Source organism: Patagioenas fasciata, chromosome 5 (assembly GCF_037038585.1).
Source record: "Patagioenas fasciata isolate bPatFas1 chromosome 5, bPatFas1.hap1, whole genome shotgun sequence".
Taxonomy (NCBI): Eukaryota; Metazoa; Chordata; class Aves; order Columbiformes; family Columbidae; genus Patagioenas; species Patagioenas fasciata.
In genome coordinates, this window is record NC_092524.1 from 45,559,142 (window position 1) to 45,580,556 (window position 21,415).

General features: G+C 43.3%; 1 protein-coding gene across 2 annotated transcripts; it reads left to right on the plus strand.

Annotated features, from left to right (window-relative positions):
- The first annotated feature begins 86 nt into the window (after positions 1 to 86).
- ZNF410 (zinc finger protein 410) lies at positions 87 to 21,211 on the plus strand. 2 transcript variants are annotated; one of them, XM_065839747.2, is made up of 11 exons: positions 87 to 974; positions 1,328 to 1,465; positions 4,920 to 5,115; positions 12,826 to 12,961; positions 13,258 to 13,491; positions 13,778 to 13,969; positions 14,798 to 14,957; positions 15,772 to 15,953; positions 18,676 to 18,765; positions 19,890 to 20,015; positions 20,579 to 21,211. In XM_065839747.2, the coding sequence occupies exons 3-11, from the start codon at positions 5,083 to 5,085 to the stop codon at positions 20,761 to 20,763; spliced, it is 1,338 nt and encodes a 445-aa protein (XP_065695819.1). In that variant the 5' UTR covers positions 87 to 974; positions 1,328 to 1,465; positions 4,920 to 5,082; the 3' UTR covers positions 20,764 to 21,211. The 2 variants fall into 2 exon arrangements, with proteins under 2 accessions (XP_065695819.1, XP_065695818.1); XM_065839746.2 differs by lacking the exons at positions 87 to 974; positions 1,328 to 1,465 and adding an exon at positions 3,529 to 3,635.
- The last annotated feature ends 204 nt before the right edge of the window (positions 21,212 to 21,415 follow it).

The following is a 21,415-nucleotide window of genomic DNA, read 5'->3' on the forward strand; positions in this document are numbered from 1 at the left end:
GGCGCCGCGCGGGCCATACCACCCAGCCTGCAGGGGGGTGTGAATACGCACGTCGCCGGCGCCGCGCTCTGTTCCAGCGGAGCGAGGAGAGCCGCCGAGCCGGAAGGAGGAGGAGTTACCCCGCGGGGGAAATGGAACGTGCCATCGGTCGAATGGAAGGCGGAGCCAGGCCAACCGCCTCCGGGATGGGAGCTGAGCCTTTAACCCTTCCGTGCCGGCAGCGGGGCCGCCGCTGATTCGGAGTCCTGTCCCGTCGTAGAGCTCCAGACACCTCGCGGCGGGGGCTGCGTGCCTCCGCGCCTGCCCGGCACTGGAGCTTCGAGCGGCGGGCAGGAGCGCAGCTCCTTGGCAGGGCGGGAGTGTCTGGGTACCTACCGGCGCGGCACCCTGAGGGGCCGGTCCGGCAGCTCGGGCTCCCTCACCTATCCCCGGCTCCTCCGCCCTAACGCAGTGCGGCGGGAGGCCCGGGACCGGGGCGAGGCTCCGAAGCCAATTCCCTTGTGGGCTCGGCAGCTGGCGGAGCCGCCGCCGGTCTCTGGGAGCGCGGGGCGCTGTCGGGGGGGCAGGCGCGGGAGGGGCTCCGGGCGCCCCGTGTTCTGAAAAGCTTGGAAAGCGTGCCGGGTCGCGGCGGCAGGTTTCTGACTGCACGTACGGCTTCCAGCCAGAGAAATTACCTCAGCAGCGTTCCGGCTGCCGCTGCGGGAAACGCGCTGACGGGGCAGGAAAAGCTAAGCGCCATGGAGAGTCCGACATGTGACCGAGCTGGGTGCGAGCCTCGGGGGATGCATGAGGAAATGCTCCGCTCCTTAGTTCTCTCAGTTTCTTATAACTCAGCCGTTTTGTAATGCCCCTGCTAACATCAGCTGTAGATGTGAGAAGAAAACTTTTGCGCGTACAGACTTTTGAAACAATTAAAAACTCTGTTAAATACCGATGCTGCAAAGGCTGAACATCAAAGCGAAGTTAATTGCAATGTAAGTTTTCTCATTTTAAAAACCTTACTGAAGTAAAGTGAAGTAAAATTGAGTGGTGCTGGTGTTTTGTAATAACGCACGTAAGTTTATATAACGATGTTATATCTGAGTGTACATATGAAAGAACAAAAGATCTGCTAAGAGAAATAAAGCTTAGGCTCCTCCTTGCATTTAGAATAGGGTCCCATTATAAGGAGATTTATCAACAGGCAAAGCTAAAACACTACTCTCTGCTCCATGACTAGCCATCTTCTGTGTCTCATGGCAGGGGTGAAAAAAGCAGTATTGTTTCTCTTCTCTTGAATCTGGTCATGAGGGAAATGCAAGTGAGTCTCCTATTTCTCCTTGATTAGCAGGAAGGATCCCAGAGGGGCAGATGTTATTGAGAAAGTGAGGCTGTAGGAAATTCCCAGACAGACAATTCTCCCATCAGGGACCAGTGCTGCTTCACACACCTGTGCCAGTGATTTGGACCTGCATAAACAACTCAGGTAAGCACTGTGCTATTCCTACTGCAGATTCCCCAAGCAGATTAGACCAAAATTCCCCAGGCAGTCAAGATGCAAGCTCTGAAGCAGCCAAGCTCATCTAGCCTAGAAGGATGCAAATGAAAGGAACTTATGTGCCTACATGTCTCCATGTTTTAATAACTACTCAACAATTCTATATTGTTGGACTGATGATGAGTCAAAGGACTTCTGAGGTTACTAAGTCTCTTAATGTAACAGAATCAAGCTTTACAATTCAGTGCCCTGGGATCACCAAAGTGGCACCAAGAAAAAATGGGTTTATGAGGTTAGTAGTTCTGCATTTCTGATTGCCCTTGTTAGATTGTATTGGATCAGCAAATGTGGCGTGCTGGGATTGTGCCTGTGATAATAAACATGGTGAAATGGTCTTTTACTCTGACCATTGTATAGTCATTCACTCAGCTCCAGCTTATTTGGGTTATGTTAAAAAACTCAAAACCTTCAGTTCTGTAGGCTTGAGAGAATAAATTATAAATGTTTAAAGTTTCGGGTCATTACAACTATGGCCAAGTAGTCCGACATGATAAATGCCAGAATTTGTGAAGTTCCCCACTCAATCTATTTGCATGACCAGTGAGGTGACCCGGTCTCTGTGGTGGCTGATTTTGGGTGTTGAATCACAGTTTTCCCTGCGTGGAACATCAGAAGAGTACTTCAGCTTGACTGAGAATTCATTGCACAGGACAGGCTTTTGTTAGTACTAATGCAGTGACTGCAAGTTGATGGGATAATATCTTGGAAAAAGACGTGCATGTAACTTGCCTGCAGACTTTGGGGAGTTACTGAGTGGCTCCAGCAGGTAGCTGGTCAACGGTCTGTTTGCTGAAGCACTATGCTGGTTGTACGACTGAAGCTACTCGCTGAACATTTAAAGCTGACGGGGGTAACTATGAATCTTTAAGCTGGAAATCAACTTTTTCAAATGGCTGAAAGGTAGAGGAGCCATACTGCACATCTTAGAGAGGCTGGAAAGAGGAAAGCATTCCAAAGCAGTTCACAGACAAATGATGACAGTCATTTCTTGGGAAGTGACCACAGGTTCTTGCACAGTCCACCATGGATCAGAACGGGCTGCATGCCCAGGGAGCCCTGGGGAACCTGTTTTTTTTTCCAGCCTCCACAGCTCCCCTTGGTTTACTTCCATATTGTCAGGATTCTCATTGCTCAGCAGCACCAACACCATCCCAGGAGCAGCTGTTCTGGCACAGGAGTTGGGAATCACACATGGCTCCAAGCTACAGACTAGCTGCAACCAAGTTTACTGGACCTGAAGGTCCCCAGTTTAGCAGCTGATGTTCAGAGCAGAAGCTGCCACCCTGCTGCTTCAGGAGCTCTGTCCTTCTGACCTACAGATACCAAGATAAAGCTAATGAGCAGAAAACAAAGTACAAGCTTTTTAAATTACTCAGTCCCTTGTTTTTTCGGTATGTTGTTAAGACATGTACGTTTCTGACATTAGTGACTTAGTCTGTGTCATTTGGGAGCTGCTGTGAACTCAGAAGTTCTCCATCACCAGCTGCAAGAACAGACCCACCAAGTCAGAGCAAAGCCCAAACAGAAACCACTGTCCTAGCAGGAAGCCAGTGTTTCCACATGTGCTGTAACAAACTGAAATAACGTGTCTTCTGTGTTCCATTGTGTTGAAGAGGAGCTCAGCAGTTAAATGTTGAACTTGACCGTAAGCTTCCTGCATAATCTTCACCTGTAAAACATTCTCCCTATCAAAAGGTTATTTTGAGAGGGGTCAGGCTGCAGCAGACACCGCGGCCCTGGTAACGATCCCGATGCAACCGGGGAAAAAACAGAGCACCAAGCTGTCACTGCTGTATTTGTGGCTGAGGGAAACAACAACAAACTCACTCCCGCGTGGGCTCCTCAAGAAGGCCGGGCCCAGGCAGGCACCGCGGCAGCGCCACGGCGGGAACGGTGACCCAAGGGAGGCGGTGCTACCGGCCGGCCGGCAAGGGCGGGGCCAGGCATAAAGCCCCGCGCAGCCGCCGTGAGCCCCACTGGCGGCCGGAACTGGAAGCGGCGCTCCTTCCAGGGCTCACCATAGAGATGGAGGGGGACTGGGGGGGCCTTTGGCATTTCCGGTTGGGTGTTTCGTCACATCCGGGCGGCTGAGATGCCGGTAAGGCGGGAGGGGGGGTGCGGGGGCCTGGGCCTGGCCGCTTCTCCAGGACTCACCGCCCCCTGCGGGGCACGGGAGCCGAGCGGGCCATGGAGCGGGGGCGGGCGGCCCGGCCCTCCTCGCCGCCGGAGGCTGCCCCTTAGGGCGACGGGCCGGCCCCCGCCATGGGGGAGGGTGGCGCACCTGCCCGCGGAGGGGGGTGGAGAGGTAAGGGGAGGGACGTGCCCCCCCCGGCGGCCCTGGGCGTCCGCCCTGCCCGCGGCGATGGAGCCTCTCGCTCTGCCCCCTCAGGGCTACGACCGGTGTCCGCCAGGCTGCCCCCGTGCCCTCCCGGCCCAGTTGTGGACAGCCCGGCCTGGCAGCTCTGCTTGTGTCCCCATGGGTCGCCCGGGGGCCGCCTGGGTGCGGGCTGGAAGGGGCAGCGGGAAAGCGAGCGGGACCGTTCCCGAGCCCCGGCTGGCGGGCGGTGGTCTTGAGTTATGCTGCCTTCTCTGTGTGCATTATGTTGCCCCTTCCCGGCAAAAGGCGAGGCTCCTGTGTGTATCCTGAGTATCCAGTGCCGCACCGCTTGCTGTCAGGAGTACTAGAGGAAGACTTTTAGGTTCTCTTGTTAGCTAATTCGGTATTCTCATTATCTTTTAATATATTCAATAGATTTGTGATGGGAGTGGGGGAAAAACTGTGCATAGTTCACTTTCTTCTCCCATCGCTAGTGTCAGAGTGCTTTCCCAGTAGGCAAAAATACATACAAGCTTGTTCTCATTTTCTCTTGTAGCTAAAAGAGCAAACATTGTATGGGTATTTGTGAAGTAACTTCTAACCTACCTGTGTTCCACAAGATATTTCTCATAATCAGAAATGTAACAACAGACAGGAAAAACAGAGCTTTCCTGGTGACAGCTTGTTTGTGTATATTTGTCTTTCATCAACAATTTGGATAATTCTACTGTTTTGCAGGCTGGGAGTTCAGCCTCATTGTCTCTTGCCTACTCTGTGATTTTCAGTTGATCCCATAAGTTTCCAGGACAAACAATTCAATTTTCCATTGAAAATGAACTACTGCAAATAAGATGTGGTGTAGAGCCTTTAAAAATTAAATTTGCCGTGTTAGGATGTTATTTTGCTGACTCAATGACAACAGAAATTCAGGAACCTGGGTAAATAAGTTTTCTCAGCACTTCAAAGTGTATTTTTCAAGTTACATGCAACAGCTGCTCACTTCTTTTTGCATTGCTCTTGTTTTTTGGTTCCTATCTCTTTATATTTCCTTTTTTGTTGTTTTAGGTTAAATTGAGTATTTGCACAACACAGCTTCTTGCTGAGGACCACTGCACTGTTTTACGCTTAGGAAAATATGAGAATAAGCACGGAGTATTGTTCTCTCTGAACTAAAAAAAAAAGTCTGTGCCTTGCTGAGGACAGCTGCAGGAATCAGACACTTGAATCAATGTTATCGGATGAGTTAGAATCCAAACCTGAGGTGAGCAATTATGAGCTGGGTTTGGTTCCCAGGAATGTTTATGGGCAACACATAAAACTTCTGTTCAGTGAGTTTACACAGTTTGCTGCTTACATATTAATTCTCAAAGTGTTTTCAGTGGCAGCTTCTAATGTTTCTGTGTTTTGATTTGAACAGTAAAAAATTAAAGAATATTGCAGGCCTTTTTCTCCCCTTTCAAGTGTCAAACAATGATCTTGCCTGTTCTCAGGTTATGTTATATTTATCACTATTATAATGTTCTTTCTGTTACAATAATAAAATAAATTACTGTATTGACTACTTCTTTCCCTCAAACCAAATTGACTTTACTCAGTTTTGGAGAGCCTGGATAATTCTATTAGTGTCAGCCAGCTCTGTTTTTAAGGTACTCATGTTTCCACTAAGCAGTTGGTGGAAGCGGTAGGCAGCAGCACCCAGGGGATCCTGATTGCTGGGTATGAGGCTGCTTGGACCATCACCAGGTTCAGCCGGTGGCACAGCCGAGCGTGAATCGGAGTGATGTGTGTGTGCACACAACTGGCCACAAACAGATTAACACATACATAGCTGAAGGATCTTTAAGAAATGAACAGAAACAGCATGAACAACACAGAAGTTTGTAACTGGAATATATCTACCTTCACTCCCATGCGTACTCACATTCACAGATGTCTCTGCTCTCTGCCAGGTCTAAAGCCTTGGCTTTTTAGCCACTTTCTGGCTGGAATCTTGGGGTTTTCTAGGCTGTGGTTGCCTTCTCCTCATATGTTAGACTAGAAGTTCACTAGCAGTGAACTCACTTGTGGGGAGAATGTTTAGGAGTATGTTCAGTATGTGGATAGAAGGGACTACAGTGATCAGACACAGCAATGTACTGACCAACAGCCAGCTAACATATGGTTGGAGTCTCTTCTCTCCCCTAGCCATGGTTCTTTCTCTCCTTAACTCAGTTTCTCCTTTGATCTACTCCCTCATCATTGCCTAATAAGTTTTACACGGCCTGCAGTCCCTGTTACATCAGATAGTAAGTTTGATCTTTTGTGTTAGATCCATTCAGGTAACCCAAGAAAATTTTATTTTCTTACTAGTTACAAATGTTTTGGTTGAACCTCTTCAACATTTCACTTCAGCAGCAGCCCATTGATTAGTGTCTGAGGAGTTCTGTGCTTTGTTACTCTTACCTACAATTTGCTAGATACAAGTCTGCAGTTTGTTACGCTTTACACAATTGTATCAGTGTGTTCAATTTATTACCTCTCTTGTTTCTTCCCTTTGTTTCAGACTGACAGCCACTAGTCAGGTATCTATACATTCCCCCACTCAGAAGTGCAGAGGGCTGTATTGCTTTGTGTCTTTGCTTTTCTGGTTTACCTCCTCAGAAGGCTGAGGTCCTGGAGCAGAGGATTTAGTACTGCTATGAAGGACCTTTTGGGGAAGTTCACAGGTGTAAACAGAATTGTTTTTATTGATTCCTCTGTTTCTATCCTTTTTCAGTCTATATGCAATACAGCAAATATCTTACACTGGTCCTCCAAAGGGAATGTAGATTATAGGCTGGTAATTAGTCGTAGCTCAGGTGAAGTTGTAAGGTATTTGTTAATTAACAGAGCAGCCAAAGTCCTTCCAATCCTACTATTCAGGTAAAGTAGCTGCAAATTCATTGCAGCCCTGAGTAGCCTTGGTATAGGCTGCAAGGAGTTCCTTTCCCTTGTCTTGTGGTTGGAATTTCGTAACTGCTACCGAATTTTCTCCTGGTTCTCAGTTTGGGGTGGGACTCTGTTACTTCAGTCTTTGCGTGGGTGGATTCCTGTAGATTATTCCTGACAGCCAAGGACCAGAATAGTGGGAATGCTTTTCCCTCATTCCTCACATAGAAGCTGTAAGTGAGCCTTGTCTTTTTTTGACTTCAGTCAGATGTTTGTTAATTTAGCATGTTTACATAACAGTCCTATTTCTGCAGACCAGAGTTACACCTCCTTCCCAGTAAGCCTGGAACAGAGTAGGCCTTTCTCCAGTGGGAAAAGGCCTGATGCATGAAAGCTACAGAGGTTGCAGAGGGCATCCTTTCCATAGATGCTGTTTTCTAAACAGTGTTCCTCAATCTGGATCAAGGCTATTTTGTATTACAAATTTGGATTAATTTGCATTGCAGATTACCAAATCTATACATACCCTCTTTCTGGTTCTGATTGTGAAAGTTGAGTGTTAAGTTAGTACTATTTTCTGCTTCTTTGATGTGAAACTAGTACATACCTCTTTTACACCTTCCCAAATAGCTGTTCAAGTGTGTCTGAAAGTCAATCATGATTTTATATCCTCTTCTGAGCCTTGCATCTCAGCCACAGATGTTCTTTCATATCCCCTGCCATGTGAGAAAGGTATTAATTAGGAGCTAACTCTATTTGTGTAACGTCTAGATAATATTAATGAAAGCACTATGGATGGGTTGCATAAGCTTCTCTGCTAATGGTTTTATCCCTAGAGATGCCACCAATATGCCAGTAAATGTTTAATATTATACTTGAGCAGAGGTGCATCCTTTCCCAGGAAGTTACAAAACTGCCTGGAGACAGTTTGTACGGGCAGATGGATCTGCTTTTTCTTCTGAACTCCCTGCCCCCAAAGCTGTATTGCAAGCTTTCCTCAGGGAGCTGATAAGATCTGCATTTTTGCATGCTTTGCATGCTTCAGGGTGATTTGTTACAATTGCAAATATCTCCAGCCGCCTCCACCGCACTGGTGCAGCGCAGGGCGCTTCTTGCTGTCAGGGTGGGGGGGTGGAGGGGGAGCTCTGGCACAATCAAGTGAACTACAGCTCTGGTCTATTAATTGAACCGGCTATTCAAAAGGGAGAGGTGGGAGATATTTTAGCCTCTCCTTTCTCGTTAGCACCTCGCAAGGAGAGACTCTTGTGAATGAATTCATTTCCCAGAGGTTGTATGGGAGGAGGGCATCCTTTTGCCCTCCACACCTTTCAGCTCCAGTCCCTCCTTTCCACTCCACCCCTCTGCTGAATGTTCTTTTGACCTCTTTATTTTGTAGTGGTTAATGGGATTAATTTAGAACAGAAACAGTATCAATTAAAAACATGGTCCTTGCTGCTCTCAGAGTCTAGTCTATCTGTCCAGTAGGAGGATAGATCTCAATGCCAGTACTGGAGCAACCTTCCCCCCACGCCCCCTGTTCCTCCCCAGCCACCCTCAACATAAACAGAACAGCTGCCTGACACTTTTTGGCTTTTGAATCATCTAATGAAGGGGGTCTGTTGTGGGACACAAACTTCAACCTGATGGATCCCAGATGGCCATATTTTAATCTGTTTCTGTGGTGTTTTGTGTTATTTTTAGGATATCTAGGAGGGGTTCCCAGTTCTTTGGACAGATAGATTGTTGTTTTCTTCTTCTTTTCTCTCTCAGGTCAGGGGCATTATCTAAGCTTTTCGGTAACACAAGCATTCTGCACAGCTTGTGATGATAGACCCAGGGATCAATCCTGCCCAGCCATCTCTTGTTGACCAGCAGGGATGACAGTTATTTGTTTAGTGACAAGAGCCAAGGAATATTTTACATTTTTAGTACATATACTGTCTATATTACTTACTGGATTTTCAGAGTTATGTGATCTTTCAGCAGGAATAAAAGGAGGTTATATTTAAGAAGGTGGTATGGCAAAGACAAAAATAAAGTTCTTTATAGCAAGATGCAGCTGAACTTTTCTCATTTTATCCCTCCAAGGCTTACAGATTCTCTTTGTATTGCTCACATCTTGTCCATAAAGTTTAAATCTATAAGTTGAGGATGTTCTTTTGCAATTAATACTAACATTTATTTGAAATTCCACAGGATATCTTGGCTATAGAGTAAAGCCACTTTACAACTCTTGTAATTCATTTTGTGTTCTGTTAATAATTTGTACATTCAGTTTTCCTAACTATTCCTTTTCAGGTGCCCCAAGATGTACTGTCTGCTTGGTTACAAATTCTAACACTTTGGCCATATTTGTAGAAGGATCAGTCACCTCCTTACCTAGGGATTTTATAGTCACCATCTCAGGAATGCTTACAGCCCACCTGGATCCTGTTTGTGATACCAGATATTAAGTGTTATGAGATCTGACAAACTGTAGCATCCAGGAGATTCCTTCCCTCCCAGTCCTTCAGACTGGAGACCACTGGCTTGTTCCCAGGTGCAGGCAGAAGTGAGGCTGAGTCTGAACTGCAGATATGCTCCCAAGCACACATAGACAGTACAGACACGTATGGCTGCAAACACTTAACACATGGCAGGACAGTACCCACAAACACAAATAGCATTCACATGGAACAGGAAGACCAGAAATGGCCTAATTCTTTTCCTACTCATCAGGTAATCAGGCGTGAAATTTGCAAGTGTATCGCACACATGCCCTCTCTCAGCTGAACACGCATACTCATGATCATGGAAGTATCCAGTCTCTGCCAAACCTTAAGTCCTTCCAGTATCTGTCTCCAGGCCCTGAGCTTTTTAGTCAGGTCTCTGACCAGGATCTTGGGGTCCAGATTATGGTTTCCTCCTATTCACAGGCTAGCCCACCTTGAAGTCAACTTGATGATTCTACTTGGAAACTATTTAGGAGCAAATAGTGTTTGAGAAGACAAGACAGACTTGAGTGATGAGGCAGAACGGCGTACTGACCTGCAGCGTGCTAATCTGTGCTTGACCCATATTATCCCCCACCCCCTTCCTGTTGCCCATGGCTGTTCCTCTCCTATCTACCTTGATCTCTCCCTTTCCACGCCTTTGATTCTTTCCCTTAAACATCCATAAGTTTTCTACATTCCTACAGCCTCCTCTTAAGACATCTTAGTAATGGTTAATCAGTCCCAGATTTCTCCTATATCCCATAAGAAGTTTGCTCGTGCCTATGAGATGTGTTCCAGTATTCCACAATCATATCGTTCCTATCTCTTACAAAGTTTCTGGTTGAATTTCTTCAAGGTCACATTCAAGTCATTCTTCTAAAGGTCCATCCATCAGTGTCCCGGGAGTTCTGGTCTTTGTTACTCTCTCTTATCTGCAGTTTGTTAGAGTTTGTGTATCTGCACATTTAATTTATCACCTCTTTATTCCTACTCTGTCTTTTATGCTGAATAGCCAATTACCAGATGCCCTTACAATTTCCTATTTGCTTTCAGCTGCAAAACTAAATTAAAAGCAACTTAAGAAAGCAGCACACAGTGTTTGTAGTTAGTTGGGTTTTTTTTTCATATTGCAGTTGCTGTAGCTGTCAAAAAGGTATTAAATCATTTTGTGCAGAAAGGAAGGTTTCTGAAAGTACTTGACTGTCAAGATACAACTGTAACATGAAATTTTTATTTTCTCTTAATTATTTGATGTAGAGTTGGGAGGAATATATTTGATGATTGATTTGCTTTTAGTTTATGGGAAAGGCTTTTATTCCAGATTTTAACAATGAGCATGATTCTTGTCCTTTTGTTTACTTCCGCTTCTTTTGCCCCCTTTTAATTCTCTGTACTAGCTTGTTACCACTTTACACAGAAAACTAAAAGTATCTCTTTTCTTTCAAGCATCTGTTTGTGGCTGCTGCAGTTTGCTTTTCCATAGTGGCTTAATATTGCTGTGTGGAAGTGGAGGGTTTGAAGCAAAGCTTTCCTGTTATAAGAGGAAAGTTTTATCTAAGGCTTTCTGTATGAAAATAAGGGAGTGTTTTGTGGTGGTGGAGTAGGCAGGAGTAGGGGTCATGAACAGACTGAAGATGAAAGGCAGTCCAGTAATTTTGAACTATCTTGCTGCTCACATTTTTCAGTCCAACGTCTTTGTTTGGTTGCTTTGCTCTGTTATTCCTAACTCCCTTATCTTTTTACTCTTTCTCTTTTTTTTTAATCTTAAATTAGAATGCATGGCCTTGGGGAAGGGACTGTCTCTTATTGCCTGTCTATTTTTTTTGACAACATAAAAATACTTCCCTCTTCAGACTGGGGTCTCTGGATAATCTTATAATATACCTAAGTGGAAAAAATGCTAACCTTTCAAACCGCAGTCTGACTTAGAGGCATATTGCCATCTGCATGAGTCCAAGACTTAATTTTTACCTTCATAATTGTCAGCGATGACATGCTGCTCCTAAGGGAGGGTGAGCTGGGAGCCAAGGGTGAGCCCAGCCCAGACCGTGCCCTCACTGACCAGGGCACAGTCCTGCAGCACCTGAGCATGGCCAGCAGAGTTGGGTGCTGGAAACAGGGTCCATCCACAGCTCTGGATGAGGTAAAGTGAGCAATCAGGTCCAGGGTCCTTCCAGAGAGTCCAGCTGGGAGAAGCAGGGGATGGGGCTGCAGACACTGATGCAGTAAAAGTCTGAGAGTTATCCAGGAGATGGGGCTTGAGACAGGTAAACCTACAACACAGCTCAGGAAGGGACTAAGGAGCACAGGCTGGGTTTAAATGGAGCCCACAGGGAGAGGGTGCAGGTGAGGGCCCCAAGTAGGATGCTTGTAGCTTTACCCCCATAAGCACAGGCAGCACAAAGTGCCTGATTCCATTTCCAAGGGTTGCTGCTTAGAGACAACCTTGATGGGTTTCTCTAGGATGTGTCACCATACCTCTCCTGCTTACCAACCAGTCTGGCTTGGAGTTCACTGGCATATGACACATGCACACTCTAGACAGCAGGATCACACAGGGGTTAGGAATGGGGTTTAATGATTAGACAGGATGCACAGTGATGTTTAGGCTGTGCCAGATAACTGAACTGACCAGGTTTCTGCGTATATATAATGAGCCTCGTTCATTCTCCCCTCTCTGTTTTCCTGTGTTTGTTCTGCCCTGATCCACCTTGATCCTTTCCAGTTCCTGCCTTTGGCCTTTCCCTTAAACAATGCATAATAAGTCCTGTGCAATCTGCCAAACCTTTTCTTCAGTCCCCAAGTCCTCCCCAGGGAGTGCATCCCAATATAAGTCCTATACCTCTTTATGCTATGGTTCCCCTTATTTTGCACAGAATTCTGAAGAGCTTTTCTTCTGTTGAATACCCCTGGTGGGTAGGTTCACACTAAGGACAATGGCTCTAATGGTCTGTCTTTGATCGTCCTAGGAGTAGCTGACTTGGATGGATAAGGCTGTCAGTGTTCTCCCTCTTGTCATCCCAGCCTTGTTCCTCTGATCATTATCTGCCTATTTTGAATAGCTATTAGCTAGACATCTTTGCAACTAGACTTTTGCTTGCTTTTTATTTAAGAAAGGCTGACTTTTAAGTATTTAAAAACAATGATTTTTTTAAAAAAAACTGTGCCAAAGGCTGAGCATGGAAAACATTTACTTGGAAGGTTGGAGCGCAGTAAAATATCAAGTGGTAAAAGATGAATTAAAAAGGAATGTATGCCTTAAAACATGGCATATTTTGGTAAAATTTATATTGGTGAAATATTAAATAAAAAGGAATGTAGCCTAAGTAGCCGTCAGAGTAGTCCACAGTGATCCAGGCCTATTTATTGTAGGTTAAAGAACTGAGAATTGTATAGGTACTTCAGAGATGACAAATACAATTTCTCCTTTGCCATTAGGGCAAATTGAAAAGCTTCCATTTGCTTTGATATGTATTCATGGGATTATATTCACTGTCTCCTACAAGGCATTAGGGGGTAATGGACTGGTTTTCATACCTTTTTAAATTATTTGTGCTGCTCTTGACCTAATCTTCAGTATCTTTTTTCAGCTGCTGGTTCAGTTTGTTCAGAATACTTCTATTCCACTGGGGCAAGGGCTGGTGGAATCGGAACCAAAAGACATCACCTGTCTTTCTCTCCTTCCTGTTACTGAGACCTCAGAATGCAACAGACTCATGTTGCCAGGTAAAATCTCTGTGGAGGATCTTTGTGAGTGTGCCCTTTGTGCAGCTGTCTTCGCTGTGCCACAGTGGCAACTGCCTCTTGCTGATAAGATATTCCAGGGATGGGGGAACAAGTTCAGGAGGGTGACTGAAACTTTTCTCATTTAACAGTGAAGTCTGACTAGTTAGAAAATTCCTTCTTCCTCCAGTCTCTCTCAAGTTCTATTTTATTTTTTCTAGAAAAATAACTTCTTAGGTATCTTTTAGTCATAGTGTATTTATGCTTTTTATTTACTCTGGTTTTACTTTCTTCACTAGATGATGAAAGAGATCTCACTTCTCCAAGCCACACTAATTCTTCCAAGGATGTTTCTTCATCTGCTGTCTTGAGAAGTCTCCAGGTAAATGTGGGCCCTGATGGAGACGAAACAAGGGCACAGAATGTACAGAAACCATCTGAACTTCTGTCAACTCCAGAGACTTCCAGTTTATTGCAAGACCTCCAGCCCAGTGACAGCACTTCATTTATTCTTCTCAACCTAACAAGAGCAGGTAATTCTTCTGTTTGTCATCCAGCTGTATATGTCTCAGACAGCAGAATGGAGGAGGTACGAGTACAGCTCTGTCCCTGCTGCTTCTGAAGGGGAAAGATCACAAATTTTTCTGGGCATTATTGGATATTTCAGGAGCATTTAATCAGCAGCAGCTTCACAATGCAGTGAAAACTTTTTCAGTGCAGCTATTAGGTCTATGCCATAAACATTAGACTCTGGGAAGTGAAAGAAATTTCCCTCTGTTACATTATCCTTCTGTTTCATGAAGTTATTTTTGTTTCTAGGGTTGGGGTCTCCAGCAGAGCACTTGGTGTTTGTTCAAGATGAAGCAGAAGATTCTGGGAATGACTTTCTCTCTCATGACAGCACAGACAGCAGTACTCCGTGGTTCCTACGAGTGCAAGAGTTGGCCCATGACAGTTTAATTGCTGCCACTCGGGCACAGCTCGCTAAGAATGCCAAAGCAAGCAATAATGGTAGGAAATACCCTCCTTATGTCTCAATAGATGAATGTTCCATACAAGGCTCCTAGTTTCAGCTTCTTTCTTCCCTTCTCTTTCACTCTCTCTTGCTCTTAATCTGTTCTGACATGTCTTCATATCATCAGTGACAGAATTACACAGGACAGTCATGTAATGTTTCTGCAATAGAAACAGGCTCTTCCATTTTTCTCAGGAAATGAACTTCAGTGGATCCAGCAGTTCCATTGTAGTCCCCATGTTCTCTGGTACATGTGAAGTATCTTCTTTCTGACTGCAGCTGCTTTTATTTCAGCTTTTGTTTTCACTTTCAAGTGTCTATTTTTAATGCATACTGTAATTCATACTTCGTAGCTCCACAGGGTTTGGAGATCAGCTTTCTGGAGAATACATAATTGGATGTAGTCACATGCTTTGTGACTTAATTATTTTAATAAATAATTGCAAACAAATGCATGATGTCTTTTTTAGCTAAGGTGTTTTTAAAAATAGTTATCCTGGCTAATACTTAAAATCAGTTTGTTGATATTAATAGACTGTTTTTATAATTTTTGATGGATTGGCTTTCTATTCTCATTATAAGACTCATCTGGTAGCAGCTGATCTGATACAGGTAGTTTGTTGGGAATAGATTACGGGCCTGGTAAAGTTTGCAAGTCTGTTATGGGTTAGGCAGCAGCATGTAGGACATGGTAAACGATTAGTAACAAGGCACATACCTGCTTTACAGTCCTGTATCATATATGATGCTGGTTTTATCTATTAAATTTGACACATTGTAGTGATCTTTATGGTTTTTAGATTTTGCTGGGCTTTTTCTTCCAGGTGAAAATGTTCATCTTTGCTCAGGAGATGGGCAGCCAAAAGACTCCAGCCCCATTCCTCATTTATCTCGCGTGGAAAGGAAGCTGAAGTGCACAGTTGAGGGCTGCGATCGGACGTTTGTGTGGCCAGCTCACTTCAAGTATCATCTGAAAACACACCGGTGAGTGGAACAAAGGTGTATTTTGTCATGACTTTGAAAAACTGTGCTCTGTTTTTGGGATAGCATTATTTTTTTACATTGACAGGCTGTGAAAATGTGGGATTACTCTTGGAAATACTAGGCCCTTTGCTAGCTTTGGGTCATTTATGTTGAAACACCAGGACCAAATTTGGATGATTTTTGGAGGTCCTTGTTAGTGATCAGTTTTGAGTATTTGTATTTTAACAGGTGCTCGATAAAGAGCATGCCTCTATCCTATAGTGAACATAAGAACTTTTAGGTTGCTATCATACTTTTATATATCCTTGAACAAACTTGCTTGATCTAGAAAATCACCCTACTCTTTTTTAGATAAGAAACTGACAGTCTCTAAGGTACACTGTAGAAGAGCAGCTTAAAAACTGAGGAGCGCTCCAACAGACATGAGGCCATCATCTTGCCCTGAGACAAGGCCAGCAGTAATTGCATATATTATATGAACACATAGAGTCATTTTTGATCGTCCAGTGACTAAAATTCCACAATGCTCCTATATAATCTGTTGCACCAATTTACTAAATCATTCTGGGTAGGGAGTAGTCAAGGCAATATGATGAAAAGATACTACCTGAACAAATACTTCCAGTGGACCACTCAGACTCTAGTTCCTTAGGACTTAGGTCGTTCACTTTGCTGGAGTCTCTGTGTTTTCTGATATAATTCATTTTGGTTTAAATGTTTCTGCTTTTTATTTAATCAAAAAAAGAAGTTGAGTGTTCACAAAAAAATACGTTGCAGTGGCTGGTAATGAAACAGCTGATTTGTTGCTTTCCAGGAATGACCGCTCCTTCACCTGCCCAGCAGAGGGCTGTGGAAAAAGTTTCTACGTCTTGCAGAGGCTGAAGGTGCACATGAGAACTCACAATGGTGAAAAACCCTTTGTGTGCACGGAGCTGGGCTGTGGGAAACAGTTCACAACAGCTGGAAATCTGAAGAACCACCTACGAATTCACACTGGTGTGTTTTAGACCTCACCTATTTGTGGTCTGCAGAGGTGGGGTCTTTACTGAGGAATAAACCACTTCCTCCTCCATCCTCAAACTTCTCAGAATCTTATGTTTTTTTCTCTGTCCTACATTAATGTCCATTTTCTATCAATTCACATTGAACTATACGTCAAGTTAATCAACTACTTACCCCCTTTACTATCCTATAAAATTCCACACAGGTTTTACCCTTTAAGTACTATATGATGATGCTGTACTCATGCTAGGAAGATTCCCTTCCCCCTCCAGTGGTTTGATGGAGGGAGTGGTGTGTGTTGTTTTGGGAAGCAAATAGACTTTTCCCAGGGGAACAGTCTGTGAACATGACTGCTGAAATTGTTTTTTATGAAGAAACTATTTTAAATTCCTGAAAGGCACAATAGCTTAGATATTCCCCAGTGTGGAGTCCTGGCGGACACAGTCGCAGCTGTATTGACATCTAGCTGAATCTGATTAGCTTACATCACCTGTGCTGCTTGTAGAATGACTACATTTGGGAAATGTAGGGAAGTGAGAAATACAGTGGAATGATTAGCAAAAATATAGCAGCAAGGTCTAGTAGGAAAAGGCGATAACTGAAGACAGCATTCTGGCATGCAAACTGCTCTGCTTGTGCTAATGCTAATTTGGGATGGTACCATATGCTGGAGCCTGTGTACTCTTAACTCATGCTCAGCTTTTGATATTAAATAAAACAAGAACCTTTATTTCATAGTGCTGTATTTTATACATGGTTTGTTTATGCTGTCTCTTCTGGAGAATCTGATCCTGCTTTGTCAATATTTTTAGAAGTTGGTGTACCAGCCAAAGTCTTGAAAACTGCAGAAAGTCCTGTAGGTGTTTTTATTCTAGAAAGTCGTTTGAGGGAGGCACACAAGTTACTGCTGAAATCATCAGCAGTTTAATAGTTAGCAAACTTCATAGTGAATATGCTGGTGGTTTGGTTGGGTTTTTTAAGCCTCAGGATTATCACACCATTTAAACAAATGGGCCACTTCAAGCCTCTCAGAATATTGTTAGAGATTCACTGATGGCCAAGGTAGGTAGGCTTGCATGACAGCTAACATTTTAAAATAACCTTGACAACTGCAGGAGCACAAGGCCTCCCTAGTAAAATGAAATCATAGATTATGTGGGCCGCCAGCAGCTGTTTATGCCTTCTGCTTTACTTAAGTGCTACCGTATGGTATGTGCTTTGTAGATACACATGGAAGAAGGTTGCTATTTTAAAGAATTTGCAGTCTAGCTAGGACACATGGTTTGGGGGGCAGATGTTGGGATGTAGTTAAAAATTATGTATACCAATAATAAAATTTTAAACGTGTAGTAACAGCAGCCATAGTTTTTACAGTTGTCTTTTGCACTTAAAGCTCCCAGCCAAGGCACAGAGAACGTTAAAAGGCCCAACTAACACATGCACAATCCTCCATGACAGAGTGAGTGTTCTGCAACCAACAAACTAGTAGCTTCTGGAGGAGTAAATAGTAACTTTCCTAGCTGCAAATTGATGAGGTGCAGTTACGAGTTTGATCAGACCAAAGGTGTTACAAAACTGCAGGTATAAATAGATGTAGGATTTCTAGAAATGGAACTGTGTGCTGTTATTTTTGTCAATGGTAGTTTTTCTTCCAAGTTTTAAATATTTGTAACAAGGCAGGAGGTACAGTGTTTGAGAATCTGCCACATATTTCAGCTTTGTAACACTAATCAGAACATGCTGTATTGATCCTTTTTGCTCAGATCTGTTGAATGCTGTAGCAGATAGGAAGCTGAGAAATTAACTGTGGGGAGAGGACTTCTAAAGGCAAAAGCACAGTAGAAACAGCTTTAAAAACAAGTTTACTCTGAAAGAGCTGTGTGTATGTTAGACAATAAATTAGTTAAAATAGCTTGCTTAATCTCCTGTGGACTTGCTGTTACTCTGATACAGTGGTCTAGCTAAGGACTTGAAATCATAGTGTTAAAGATAGTATATTGAGTGGGTTGTTGCAGGCAAAAGTTATCTCTGCGGTTTTTAAGGCTTTATTAAGAGGGTGTTTAGAACAGATTAATTATGTCGCATTGCATTAGTGTGGTCACCTCCCAATTTTTCATCATTTAGACAAATACAAAAATAGCTGTGGAGAGATACAAAAATAATGAATTTCAGCCTATGAGAACAAATTGTGCCTTGAATTTCTGTTCTTCCACAGATAAATATAAATGACTGACACATCTCTCACGGGATTTTGCCAAGTTCAGCCTGATCTGAAATAAAGTATAGAATCTGACATGAAGGGAAATACAGTTAATGGAATTTTTGGCACCGAGAGGCAGAAAGGGAACAGAATCCTAGGAGTGTGTGAAGCAGAGAGCTGGTTGCTAAGAACTGTATATAGAAGATATATCATAGTCCAGGCACTTTTAAATTACTCTTTTGGTATTTATATACTTGGAAGATCGATTTAGAAACACTGGGCCCTTGGTTCGCTTTCAGTGAATGATGATCTAAGAATATTTCAGAACATCAGTATTTCTACTTCAAAGCTGATGAAGAGAATGCTTTAAAAGCTTTAGGAAGCATATGTGTAATTTCTGTTGAACTTGTTGCACCTAAGGCCAAAAGGGAGAATGCAGTAGACATCTTCAGAGGGACTTGGATGATCAGATCAAGTTGTGATCCCAAAATCTAAGAACTTACTTTTCCCTTGTAGGGGAAAAACCTTTTCTGTGTGAGGCACAGGGATGTGGTCGTTCCTTTGCTGAATACTCCAGCCTTCGGAAACATTTGGTTGTCCACTCAGGTAAGAGTCTTCACCTAACATTCTGTGGCCTATCTGAGAAAAGATCTGTATTGTAGGACTTTGCTTTTATTTCCTTAAGAAAAATGCCCTGGTTTTTACAGGTCATAGTGTTTCACAACTTCCTTTGTGGTGCCTGTAGCCATTAGTTTTTTGAGTTTTTTTTCTGTTGTTGCTGTTTCTAAATTTCTAGATTTAAATTACATTTTTAAAACTTGTTTTTAAATTGTTTCTAAAATGTCATAAAGTTGGATATCTCTTTCATAGCTGCCATTTTCTTTCTTAAAAGAGAGGACCTAGCACCTCTGTATATTAACCAAAGCCATTCACATCTGAAATCTATCATGAGTTTGTTTCTGCCCTAGGTAGGGTTCTCCTTTATTTTTTCAATACTACATACTTGTAGTTGGACAAAGCATTAGATGGACATCTATTTCACAAATGTTTCAAAGCTTCTGCCTTCTATTTTGATTGATCTGTCTTAAATATCATCAGCACATAATGAATGTGCCTTGTTTGAGGAAGGAGAGACTTTATTGGGGTAGTAATGTTTGAGACTACCCGAGTTCTTCATGCTTTCTTTTTCCTGTCTTCTTGGATACCATGCTGTTGAGCTCGCATGTATGGACATCATACTTGTATGGAGGAAATGGTAGACTGCTCTGTAAAATGGAAATGGTTTCACAGTGACAAGTCATCATCCAGTCTCTGCTCAGTAATATAAACCAGTTGCTGCAATTTGTTGTATGGTGGCAGGAGACGGCTTCCTTGCCTCTGCTTCCTTGCTTTTGGTCCTTTTATTCTAGGTATGGGACATTAAATATTTCCATGTCACTGAGTAAGAGATTCCAAATAACTTGTTCCCTCTCATAAATCAGAGTTGAGGACTTTGTATTGCTCTCCAGACTTGAGATTTCCAACAACTGGCAGTACTGATACCTAAACCTCTTCTGTTCTGAAAGCTTATTGCACTCCAGGAAACAGGAATATTTCTCATTTGTTTTTATTCACTGATAATTAGCACCAGTGGTGTCAACTCCAACAGTATTATTGGCTTCTTGGTTTATGAGATCTTTATTCCAAATTTGGTAATTGTTGGGACGTTTTTCTCCCCCTTCTACTACAAGGAGTGAAGCCCCATCAGTGCCAAATTTGTGGGAAGACGTTTTCCCAGAGTGGTAGCAGAAATGTGCACATGAGGAAACATCACTCCCGAATTGGAACAGATGGCAGCAGAGAGCAGGAACAGCCAGGTAAGGAAGGGAGGGCACGATCCGTGGGGAAGACGTACAGGGAAGAATTAGTGGATGGTCAAAGAGAAATGGAAGATGTTTGTCCTCAAAATATGAGACCACAAGCCGGTAAGGAATAAAAGACTGTTCCTCTTGGAAATGTGGATGGATTGCTCACTCCACCCTTTTCTAGGATAGAAGACAAAGGTGTGTTTCTGTATTGTGGTCAAGGGGCAGATAGGTTCATTGTTTTCAAAATTAATGTGAATCTGGTATTTTTCTTTCACATGGAATTTGTGCCCATCATTATGTATTCTTGTTGCAAGATGCCTGTTTTTTTAATTGCAATTTGAAATATTTAAAGAGAAATCCAAGCCCACATGAGATCCTGCCATACTGAGGCTCAAAACAATGCAGGAGTTACCGTCCATTGGAGCACTGGATGCCCAAAGAATAGGAAAAGATAAAGTAGGTTTCTAGGGAAGAAGTCTGTGTGACTTGGAGGTGGGCATGGTATGTTGTAGTGTCATTACATTATGAGAATTTTGGTTTACTGTTTTGTTTTGTTTCTTTTTCCACAACAGAGTCACTGATGGGCAGCAGTTTGCTGGAAGAATCTACAGTGCATAGTAAGAATCTCATCTCCATGAACTCTCAGCCCAGCCTTGGTGTTGAGTCTCTGCACCTGCCAGATACTGAGTCTATTATTGGAGTAGAGGAGGGTGAGACCAGCTGCTCTTTTTTCCGCCCTCTTATATGTGGTGACTGAAGTGGGATCGATCATCCCTTGTAGAGGCTCACCATGTTGCAGCAGGATGAGTGGACATTGCTTTAACTGTGCACAGAGTGGGTGGGTAGATGGAGAATGAATCATAAAACTGGAGTTGGAGAAGACTTACCGGACCAAGCTTCTCTTTTGCAGAGCTTAGAAGGTTAAGTCTGCTGCTTAGGTGTCATTTAGCCCATGTCATGGAACGCCATTTCCAAACTGTTTATGCAGTCTATTCTCCTCAAGCCTAACGCATCTATTGCTGGAGTACTTAGGAGCCCCAGTGAAGGGCCAGGACCTCATTGTGCCAAGCACTGTACAGACATTCGGTCTCTTGAGCAACAGGCCGTCCTTCCATCCTTTACCTTCAGAGACTATATTCTAATACATCTCGCTGTCAGAAGCTGACTTACTATCTGAAATAAATGTACTACTCGATATCATTTAATTACATTTGCTGTGTTCTTTTCCTGCTTTCCCCAGTCACTTTTTCCTCCAAAATTTGTTTGGTATATCAAGCTCTTTAAATGAGTCGACTACATAGATGTTTTGAATTTTTGTTAGTTTCTTCAAATTTGGGATTATTAAGAATGCAGAGTTTTGCTATGACACTATGCACCTATAATAGCTCCTACATGAAGAGAATGCTCCC

What these genes read in the sequence shown, in the direction of transcription:
- ZNF410 (XM_065839747.2), top strand. Translation starts at nt 5,083, where the DNA reads ATGTTATCGGATGAGTTAGAATCCAAACCTGAG. An exon ending in AGTTAGAATCCAAACCTGAG is followed by an intron (nt 5,116 to 12,825) that starts GTGAGCAATTAT and finishes ATCTTTTTTCAG; the next exon opens with CTGCTGGTTCAGTTTGTTCA. An exon ending in TCTCAACCTAACAAGAGCAG is followed by an intron (nt 13,492 to 13,777) that starts GTAATTCTTCTG and finishes TTTTGTTTCTAG; the next exon opens with GGTTGGGGTCTCCAGCAGAG.